Source organism: Talpa europaea (genome assembly GCF_964194135.1).
Source record: "Talpa europaea genome assembly, chromosome: 2".
NCBI classification, from domain to species: Eukaryota; Metazoa; Chordata; class Mammalia; order Eulipotyphla; family Talpidae; genus Talpa; species Talpa europaea.
The window spans coordinates 96,677,602-96,688,553 of NC_140068.1; the positions used below are offsets into that span (position 1 = coordinate 96,677,602).

Below are 10,952 nucleotides of genomic sequence, written 5' to 3' on the forward strand. Positions count from 1 at the left end.
CCCCAGGCCCAAGTCCAGAGAGGCTAAGCAGCTTGCTTAAGATCACACAGCAACAGGTGGGCACAGGCCAGAGCTGAGCGACCCTGCCTCTGACAGGACAACAGTCCACCATTGTACTTGGTGACAGGAGCTCCTTATCGTTGTCCAGTTCCAAGATGGTGTCCCGCAAGGCTGTGGCAACCCTGCTGGTGGTGCATGTGGTCGCCATGCTGGCCTCACAGACAGAAGCCTTTGTTCCCCTCTTCACCTACAGTGAAATGCAGAAGATGCAGGTAAGAGACCCCCCCCCCGGCTGCCCACCCCCCAACACCACCACAGTAACCCATAGCCCTGCTCAGCACCATATGGCATCGCTCCCTCAAAGTCACAAGGGCCCTTTCAGTAAACCTACATTTAATCCTCGATGCTAATGACACCAGGGAGAGCACAAAGACCCTGGACACAAGATACCCACACCCCAAGCTCCAGCCATCTCCCTGGCCACCTTTACTCCACCAGTGTCACTCAAAGGTGTCTGTGGCTCCCACAAGCAACAGCAATTCTCATCCCTGCCCATACTTGAGAGGAAATTTTCAATTAACAAGCCAATAAATATTTGCTGAGCATCCCTGTGTACAAAGGGCCGCCTTGGGTGAAAGGCCAGACACGCAAGGAAATCTCAGATCTGCCCATCTTCAAGGCGCCTGGGAGCCAAGACACAAACACATGAAAAATTAACTAACAATAGAAGACAAAAGGGAGATGTCACAAGGCAGGACATGATTAATCGCCCAATAAGTGATGTTGATGGTAAGTACTCAAGTTCAGGGGAGGGAGAAATCACTGTGGGCTGGAGCGTGTTTGGAAGCCTGTAGGGGAAAATAAAACCTGAGTTTGGGTCTTGAAGGAGAAGGAAGGAGGAACCGGAGCGAGAGCAAACATCCAGGATGACAAAGAAGGGGCTTCCCATGCGGTGGCCCAACACTTCCTTCTTATTCGAGAAGAAACCCAGGCAGGTTTATGAACGCGGGCATCAGGGCCTAAGGAAACTGGGCTGCTGGGCCTGCCGCCTGTGCCTCTCGCTTTAGATGCCAAGGGGTTCTGAGTGTCTGGCCAATATTTGTTTCTCTTTGACCTGAGGAGATGAAGCAACAGGACGGTGATGTCCCACTCTCTGAGACTGAGCTCCAGTAGGGACAAATACCTGAGTTGGGGGTCTGGGAGGGCGTGAGCTGTGGTTTGGCCACTGCTGTGTTTATACACTGTCCAGGGCACGCTTCTACCCTGAGTCTCACCCGCTCCCCCAGGAAACAGTGTCCTTGCAGGGGCAAAGCTGGACCAAGCGCCCCTTCTTCAGGGAGAGACATGGAAGCAGGGAAAAGGTGCAGAGGGCCCCCTAAATACACCTTCCAGCTCCCCCTCAAAAAGGCCGCCCATTGTTCTAGAACAGCCATGTGTCACGGCAGGTCCAGAGCCGAATCCCAAGAGTGTCACACAAGGACCGAGGGCACAGGGCACCTCTGGCCTCAGCCCTTGGACAGCTGGCAAGCAGGATGCCAGGCGGGATGTGGGGCTGGACAGGAACAGTCTGACTCGGTAGCACTTATAAACTAGTAAAATGGCAATGAGAGGACACTTTAAATTAATATGCTCTGTGGTTTTTCTCCTCATAATTGCCAGGCACCGGGATTTTTATGAAGAAGCTGCAAACTCGTTCTTCCATAATTCATCTCCCTGTCTTGCTCTTATAAATCACCTCCCAGGGACTCCGAGTTTCTGGGCCACCCCATGGCGCCCTCTCAGGCTAGGCTGTCTTGCCACTTTTTTTATAGGCTGTTTGCTAAGAAAGACGCATTTTCACACTTAATATGTATGAAGGGCAGCCATTCTTCTCAGCATTTTAACTTAATTAACAGTAACAATTTGGGTGTGCCGTTTGAACTACGAGGGGCGGGATTCCTAGCCAAGATCATCTGCTGGGGGGCAGCTCCAAGGGCTGGTCTTAAGCTGTTGGTTTCTGAGGTGCCTCATGCAGCAAGCACCCGGGGAGAAGGGGTGCTTGGGGCCGGTGAGCAGCTCAGGCCAGTTAGCACCATGGACAGGGACAAGGGACCTGGAGGTTGTTGAGGGAGGGTGGATTCCAATTTCCTGCTCTGCCCCAGGAAAGGGAGCAGAACAGAGGGCGAAAGAAATCCCTGAGTGTACAGCAGAGGTCTGAGGAGGTGGGCCCCCTGGTCCCCGTGGAGCACACAGAGGAAGAAGAAAACCAACTTATCAAGGTGAGCAGATGGGGACACTGCAGAGAAGTCGAGCAGGGAGCTGGTTCCCCTAGCCAGAATGGAATGTTCTAGGAGACAAAAGTGAACCCAGCATCTAGGTCACACTTAATATGTATGAAGGGCAGCCATTCTTCTCAGCATTTTAACTTAATTAACAGTAACAATTTGGGTGTGCCGTTTGAACTACGAGGGGCGGGATTCCTGGCCAAGTTCATCTGTGGGGGGGCAGCTCCAAGGGCTGGTCTTAAGCTATTGGGTTTCTGAGGTGCCTCATGCAGCAAGCTCCCTCCTAGTCAGGAGAGACAGACACCAGCAATGAGACAATAAACCATCTTTGGCGCCAGACAAGGAGTACGATAGAGGGTGATAGGGTGGGTTTGGGGGCACTTTGGCTGGGGGAAGGGCCAGGGAAGGTCTCTTGGGGGAAGTGACATTTGATTGAATGTCACCTGACATTCTGAATGATGACATGCCAGAACAAACATGGAGTGTAAAGGCTGTACCTCGGGTACCCGGTGGGTTTGTGGGCCTCAAAGCAAGACGTACGGGAAGGAGGCAAGAGGTTGGCAGGGGCTGGTGGGCCAGGCAAGATGTCAGGGAGGCTCAAAGTCACCTGATCCAACCTAGCGAGACCTGGAGCAGCAGGCACAGAGGCAGGAGACCAGTCAGCAAGCAGCGGCAGTCCTCAGGAGAGAGATGACAAGGTGCCAGGTCCTCCCTTAGACAAGAACCCAGGAGACAGCTACAGCATCTAGACACAGGGCACTTGACCTTCAGCACCAATGTTGGATGTACAGTGAGGGGGTTAGAAGGAGCCTTGAGTCTGTCCAGTAGGGCTCTTTACTTTCACAGACTGATTTATTCAGTTGATGGGTACTCACTGGGTCCCTGCTCTGTGCAAGGTGCTTTCCAGGCCCCGGGGACAGAGTGGTGAATGAAAGGGACATATCCTCCGCCCTCACAGAACTCACCCTCCAATGGCGGGCCAGAAATAGCCCACAAACAGGATAAATAAGCAAACTTTATAGCGTGACAGGTGTTATGAGGGAGATAAGGCAGGCAAAGGACATGGGATTGTTTACATTTTAAATAGGGTGATCAGAGTGGATCATTACTAGATGGTATTAATGCCAAGACCTGAAGAGAAGGATGGAGTGACCAGAAGATGTCTGGAGGGAAAGCATTCTAGAAAGATAAAATAGCCTGTGCAAAGGCCCTGAGGCAGGAGTCAGCCTGGTGCACTAAAGGACTGCAAGACCAGAGTGACTAGAGCAGAGAGGGCTGAGGGAGAAGCTGGAGGTGAGGCCAGACCATGTGGCGCAGGCAGGTCAGTATGAGTCTGGATTTCAAGAGAGGTTAGGGCTGGAGAAAGTGTAGGAGTTATCAGTGAGATGAACTTTTGAGCCAGGATGAGGTAAGATCTCTGAGGGGATGGGGTGGACGGAGGAAGAGACCCCAGAACTGAGTGTGGGGAACTTCCCTGCAAAGGGGCTTGGGATGAGAGGAGCCAGACATCTAGAGAGAGTGAGGGCCTTGCCAAGGTCACACAGTCAGGGCAGAGCTCCCACTGGCCGGTGTTCTTTCTACCCCATTGGGTTGACACAACTTGGAGGGTCAAAAATTTTGTGGCCCAGAGAGTGACCTTGAAGCTATTGCAATACTGTGCTGGGGCTGGGGGGAGAGGTGTCCTTTCCTTCCCACACACTCTTTTGGCTTTCAAGCCCTACAGTTGGCAAAGGCAATGTTTGTTCAGAACTGCCCTCTAAATGCATCTGAGGCCGAGCTGAAGACACTCACTCCAGTTTTCATGTTATATTCATGTCATATCCCAGGAGGCTTGGAGTGAAATACCTCTGGGTCCTCCCATGATGTACAGGCCTTTCTGGATCATTAGTCCAGACTCCTCACTTGAAAGTGGACAGGCAGAACCACTGCAAGAGACCGGCGTAGCAGGGCTGGAGCCCAGGCTCCTTGAGACACCTCCCCAGAGAGACAGGGAGTCTCCAAATATGCCTGTTGGATTGTCCAGCAAAACCCTGAGTAGGGAAAGCTGTGAGGGATGATGGCAAGACCATCCAGCACCGCTGGCTCACCTGCGCAACCTTTATTGGTGGAGAGTCTCTAGAGCGCTGCTCAAGGGTGTCACTCGTGTCCCCACAGTGCTAGAGAAAGCGCAGCTCGAGCCAGGTCCCCTGGATGGAATGTCTTCTCCCTCTGCTACTTACCTGTGTAGCCTTGAGCAAGTTACTCAACCTCTTTGTCCTCACCTACAAAATGGGGACACTAATAACATCTACATTGTACGTAGGGTTATTGCAAGACTTAAACTACACTTCAGAAGGATGCCTGGCATCAGAAAGCTCTATATTGTCAGCTACTCTTATTCAGAAGCGGGTGGGGAGTTCCCTCCCCATATGAAAGCCAAGGGCTTCTTGCCAAGCCCACCCTGTTTGTTGATCCCCCTCCCAGCAGATCTCAGTGACTTCCAGGATCCAACCCCCCTGCTTAGGCCTGGGGGGAGGGGGCCAGAATTCTCTGTGGGCCCTTGAAACCCCAGAGGATCCCAGAGGATGGAGGTGGGAGGCATCAGCAGGATAGTGGGGCTGCGGGTGGTCCCTCCTACCACCTGTGGGGCTCTGGGGTTAAGGACCCTCTCTGTGCCTCTCTCTTCTTGTTAACTCTGCCTTATTTCACAGCTGACTGCTCCTGTGGAAATTGGAATAAGGATGAACTCCAGGCAGCTGGAAAAGTACCGGGCCGCCTTGGAAGGGCTGCTGAGCGAGGCGCTGCTGTCCACCCAGAACGGTATGGGGAGGGTGGGGCGCCTCAGCAGCCACAGCTGGGATCTGGCCTCCGCCCCCTCTGATGTAAATATTCCAGAAGCATGTCTGAGCCAGGTTTGGTGACTGCGCTTTGTTTTTCTGCTTTGCACTTGAAACCATGAAACCATCTTCTCGGGCAAGTGCAGCTGTCTCCAAGGTGGGGGCCTAATTGCAGAGCAGGGGGGTTCTGACAGCTGCTGGTGGCCAGGGAGGCCAATTCTCCAGTCAGGGGCATCTGAAGGCCCTGCCTTGATGGCTCTGGTCCATTTCTCAAATACCTTTGTGCAGAGGGACAACAAACAACCCACCCCCACGCTCCCAGGGCTCCAGAGAAGTTCCCCCAACAACACTTCCGCTGGGTGGGCACTCTGAAGCACGCCTCGGTGCAGCATGGCCACAAAAGCCTGCACTTATTCATCTGTTCTGCAGATGGAAGTCCTGAGCCCCTTTTGGCCTTGCCTAGTTCAAGGTTACCCGTGCAAAGCTAGGTCTCATCTGACAAACAGCCACCAATTACTTCTCACAGTCCCCAGGAGGAGAGCAGAGAAGTAGAGAGGAAGTGTCATAGGAAGCAGAGGTTAAGGAACTTGCCCCAGACTATAGAAAAAGCTAGAGGTTCAGTGAAAGGCCACAAAACCCGCCCCTGCTGGGGGCCTCCCTCTTCCCTCCCTACTGCAAGTGGGTTTAGAAGATGCTTTCTAAAGCCGACCAGCTGACACCACTGAACTGCAAACTTCTTTTGCTTTCCTGCAACAGCCAAGTGATACCTACCCACTTCAGGGAGAAGGTGGACAGATCTGGGGGCCCTCTCTCATCCGAGGGAGGTCCTAGAAACCTGCGCAGCCTACCAACTGGATCCAGAAGGAAAACACCCTCTCCCAAGGAAATCCCCTTCCAGCAAATAAAGCGTGAGACATACAGAAATAACTCTTTTATTTAATATTTTAATTTCCAAATGTCACATTCAGGTCATGCCATAAAGGGGGGGAAATCTAAACTCAGAGGGAGTTGGCTATAAATGGTGCATACATTAACCAAATGTGTGCCTTTTTAAAGCTCTATTTTCAAATAGAACTTATAGAACTTTCGACTAGAACTCAAATACTAACTTAGAGCCATGGAGTTGGAAGATGTGCTTCAGTTCTTCAGTTAAGGTGAGGAAACTGAGGCCCGGAGAGCTGGCTGATTTTCTCGCCCACAACTGAGTCAGTGGCAGGGCAGACTGGAATTCGGGTCTCTGAATCCTGGTCCACTTTCTGTTTACTGATGAACTCAAGGTCTAATGGGCCAGAGAGTTTTAAGGCCTCTGCTCTCAACCCCTTGCTGAGTTAACTTCCAGCTAGCCCTTTAACCTCAATGAGCCTTTGCAAAAGCAAAGAGGTGATATCTGCCTTGAGATCTGGGGACCCGGGCACCAAGCAAAGAGTAAATTACTATTATTATTACCACCTTGTGACGAGATGCTCCAGCATCTGCAGTGAAATTACACAGCCAACCCGCTTATTTCTGCCTTCTCAACAAAACTACGTGGGAAATTTCATTCTAATTTAATTTTATATTAATGAATGTTCATTTATTTATAAACTGGGGCCACAGAGGAGCCGCAGCTCCCTCCATCCATAGGTTACCAGCAATTAGACACAGTGCCCCAACCACTGTGTGGGCTTAGCCACAGATAGTAATTACTGGAACAAGAAGACTCCAGCCCTTAAAAAAGACCCTTGACTGGGGGCTCTGAAGATGCAAAGCTTCCATGGCACCCTGCACATGGCACCTTCACACAATTTCCAATGCGTGCTGATCAACCCAATTGCACCTGGAGGTTTGGGGACATTTGGCCAAGACACCAGATAATAAATGGAGAGAAAGGGCTGCAGCAGGGCACAGGGGGAGAGAAAGAAGAAAGACACAGGAATCTATAAAGCATGAGATTGGGAGGAACAGGATCCAAGACTTCTCCGGGCCCTTCGGAGTTCCACCATGCCAGTTCACTCCATTATCTGTAATACACTCCAAGAAGCAGAAAAACAAAATGCTCACAGTTTCTTTCCAAGTGGAAAACAGATTTTGTCTTTTCCTCACCCTCCGCTCTGAGCTGTCCCTCGCTAAGACCACGTTCCCCACACACGGGCATTTCTGAGGCAGGAGCTCCCTAGCATCCTCTTAGGAATTTTCCTTATGATCCCAAGGGGTTGAATAGCAGAGTAGAAACAGGCAGGTGAGAGAAGAGACCCTTGGAAGATTTCACCCCAGGTGGTCTGCATTTTTTTTTAAAAGGGAATTGGTTCAGCAAGCACAGCACCTGGGAAGCGCGAGGGTGCTGTGTCCTGCGGAAGAGCCCCGGGCCACGCTCTCTGCTGCCGGGACTGTCCACGACCCTCACGGTGGCCTGTGATGTGCTCTCAGTAATGAGCCGCAACAAGGACCCAGCCTCCACTTGCATCTGTATGCACAGTGCCCCCACTGCCTGTTTAGATGTGTCGGCTCCTTTCTTCTCGTTTTTCCTCCTCCTGCCACTATTCGATTTCTCACACAATCGGCTCAAATAATTCTTTTTCTCCAATGAGCTCCTCCAGTTTCCAGGACAGCGAACTCGATTGCTTACAGGACATGCACAGCCCTGGAAGAAATTAAAATTGGGGGAGGTTGGGCAGGATTCTGTGAGCTGAGCCAAGAGAAAATGACCGTGTTTGCACAAAATGGGTAAAGACACATTGTTGGTTAAAGCCATAGAACGCCTGGACCAGGACGCCGCTGGGATCAGAGGTGGGGAGAAAGCCCAGAAGAAATGTGTCCTCAAGGATGCCAGGCCTCCTCATATCCCGAGGAGGGTTACCCAGCAAAATCTGCAAGAATCTTTCCAGATACCTGACAATTACAGAGTTGCAGATTGCCAGTCTTCATCTGGAATGTACTTTACACTTAACAGGACCATGGGTAATTATGGGGTGACCTGAGCTGAGCTCCACAAGATGGAGATGATGAGGTATTTTCTTGGTAACCACATCGGTGTGATTTTATAATTACTGAGCTACATGGATTTGCCATGAAATTGAATAGTTAAAAGCAAAGAGTAATTGCCTGATATCTGTACTCTGTAATTTAGTATAATCTAATCATGGACAAAGCCCAAAAGAAAATGTTCTGAAAGCATTACATTTTTCTTCATACACAATTTGTTATTGACATTGGGGAATGTAGTCTGTGCTCTAAAGGAACATTTACCCACAGATATCAAAGTGTGAGAGTGGTCAAACGAGTGTAAGCATTGTTCCATTATCAACAGATTATGAAAAGCAGGTGACATCACTGCCCCAAGAAACCCATCCTGACTTGGCTCTGTGCCCGTTTGTCCCTTTCTTGGACCTACAGAGATGAAAACAGCAACCCTCCTTTACGTGGGGGCACTGAGATGAGGCACCAGGATGGGATAAAAAGTTGGGTAGTGCTGGCTCCATTTCAAAATCTGAGCCGAAGATGGCACCCACTTTGGTGCACCTTTTCTTTTTTTTTTTTTTTGGTACCTCAAATTTTTATTTATATATTTAGTTTTTCATTGCCATTTGTTTCTTACATCTTTAATTTTTGGATCATGTTGGATTTCTCCCCTCCAGTGTAATCCCCATAGCTTCCCACCACCACAGCACCTGTGATCCTACAGGCCCTTGTGCTCCTCCTTCCCCCGTTGTGACCCTTCCCCCACCCCCACTGTATGCCTCAGACCTATGGTCAGCTTGCAAGTTTTGTCCTTTTTTCCCCCCTCTTTATTTGGTTCTCTATATTCCACATATAAGTGAAACCATCCAGGATTTATCTTTTTTCTCCTGACTTATTTCACTTAGCGTAATCCCTTCCAGCTCCATCCATGTTGCCACAAATGGCATGAGTCTGTCTCTTTTGATGGCTGAGTAGTATTCCATTGTGTAGATACACCACATCTTCTTGATCCAGCCCTCTGCTTTGGGGCATTTGGGTTGTTTCCATATTTTGGCTATTGTAAATAGTGCCGCAGTAAACATCGTGCCATGTTTTCAGCCACATTCTCAGCGCCCCCGGGCCCCAGTGTGACAGCACCCATGACATGCTTCAAAGACAGCCCAGAATAGCAGAGAGAGCCACGAGGCCACGAGGTGGCTCAAGGACAAGTCCATGGTCCCTGAGCATCTTTAAGAACCTGATTAATGTGTGCAGGGCTTTTTGCAGGAAGAGAAAGAGAATGGAACCCACTAAAAGATTTATGGCTGTTATTATTGTAAGGCTCTGCTGAGACAGAGAGAGGTCAGCAGGACCCGCAGGCAGCGTGGCAGCCCTCCGGGAATCCGAAGCGTCCCCATAGCAGCCCCCTTGTCTCCCTAAACATGTGGTTTCTAAGTAGATTTAGACATTACAGCTTGTTTTTCTTCTTTTGCCTTTAATAAATCAGAAGACCGACCGCAGCCTGAGCGACTCACCTTAAAAAGGAACCCACAAGAAAGTGATAGAGAAAGGAGGGCACACAGGGCAGCCGTTGACTTTGCAATATTGCCCTTAATACTCTACAGGGCCAGCCAAAGCAGCGCATTGAAGACATAGAAAAGGAGATTCTAGAAGACCTCAAAGGACCTCAGGGGCAGCTCCAGATTCAGGAGAGGGAGACAAAGCAGCACTGAGGCTGAGCCCTCCGGGGTCTACACAGTAGTCAGTGAAGGAAGCATCCTATGGTGGGAAGTGAAGAGCGAAACGGGCTGACTTCACCAAAGCGGCACCAGGTACCAGGGCTCGGGGCAAAAAATATTGGCAGAGGACTACAGAGGTGTTATCTCTCCAGGGAAAGCACAGAAGGGAGCAGGGAGCTCAAGAGGAAAGGCCCCAGAGCAGAGAGGAATGATTGATTTTCTCAATCAGATTGTGAGATTTCTTCTCCGAGGGGTGGGAAGGGAAGCACTGATGGCAAAGAGGTGTAAGTGATGGCAAGTGTAGGGTAAGTAAAGTGTCAGGCTTTTCTGCCCTCCCGCCATTAGTACTGATGATGGATCCCTGCCATCCTGAATGCATGCCTGATGGCGGGCACCTGGAGTGGGGTGTGGGCATGCATAGGTGGGATACACCTGGGCTAAGTCTGGGGCTTATAAGGGCGGTGTCACGGGGACGCCAGCAGAACAGCAGAACCACCAGAAGGAGATCAAGCGAGAGAATAGCACCAGCAGAGAAGCAGAGACAGCGGGGATACCACGAGAGAACACTAGAGAGCCCAGAAATAGTAAACACTGGCCAGAGGTTGGGAGGCCTGCCAGCCTCCTGGCCCTCTAGCACCTCTGCCTCCCCAGCACCCCTGCCTGCCGTGTACCTAGTAAACTCAATAAAACCCTGAAAAAGCCACCAAGGGCTCCAGGACTTTCCTTTGCCCCATCTGCATGGCATCATAGAGATCCTGCTCTGTAGCCTTCCTGCTGCTGCAGCAAACTACACCAGAGGCCTGCCAGACCTGCTGAGACAAGGCCGGGACTATCAGAAGCCACATGGAGGCAGAAGGCTGGGCCACAGGAACAAAAGGTCATGGAAGTCGGTTCTAAATTAGTGGGGAGACAAGGATTGGGGTGGGGTGGGAGGGCTAAGGCTCATCTGGTCCTAGGTGTATGTAGCAGCAGCAGCAGCATCTCCAGACACAAGGACGGCTGAGTAGCCCACACTGGGACCACCTGGGGTGGCTCCAGTTCAGTACATATTTTTAAATCACCCTGAGATCCATTGTGATGAAGTAGACTGTAACTCTGTGAAATGCTGTAACGTTAACTTTGTTTAAGCATCAGTTTCAAGCCCTCTTACAATACACAGGGCCAGTATTGATGCCGAAAGGCTTGTTCTTTATATATTGAACTGCACAGCTGCAAGG

The 10,952-nt window shown here is 50.6% G+C and overlaps 1 protein-coding gene across 1 annotated transcript; it reads left to right on the forward strand.

The window, feature by feature from the left end:
* Positions 1–155: 155 nt before the first annotated feature.
* On the forward strand, positions 156–5,036 carry MLN (motilin; the record flags this gene model as incomplete). The annotated part of the gene is given in 4 exon segments (XM_084228373.1): positions 156–272; positions 2,142–2,258; positions 4,955–5,014; positions 5,016–5,036. Coding segments are annotated over 4 exon segments (315 nt in total).
* Between the last annotated feature and the right edge of the window lie 5,916 nt (positions 5,037–10,952).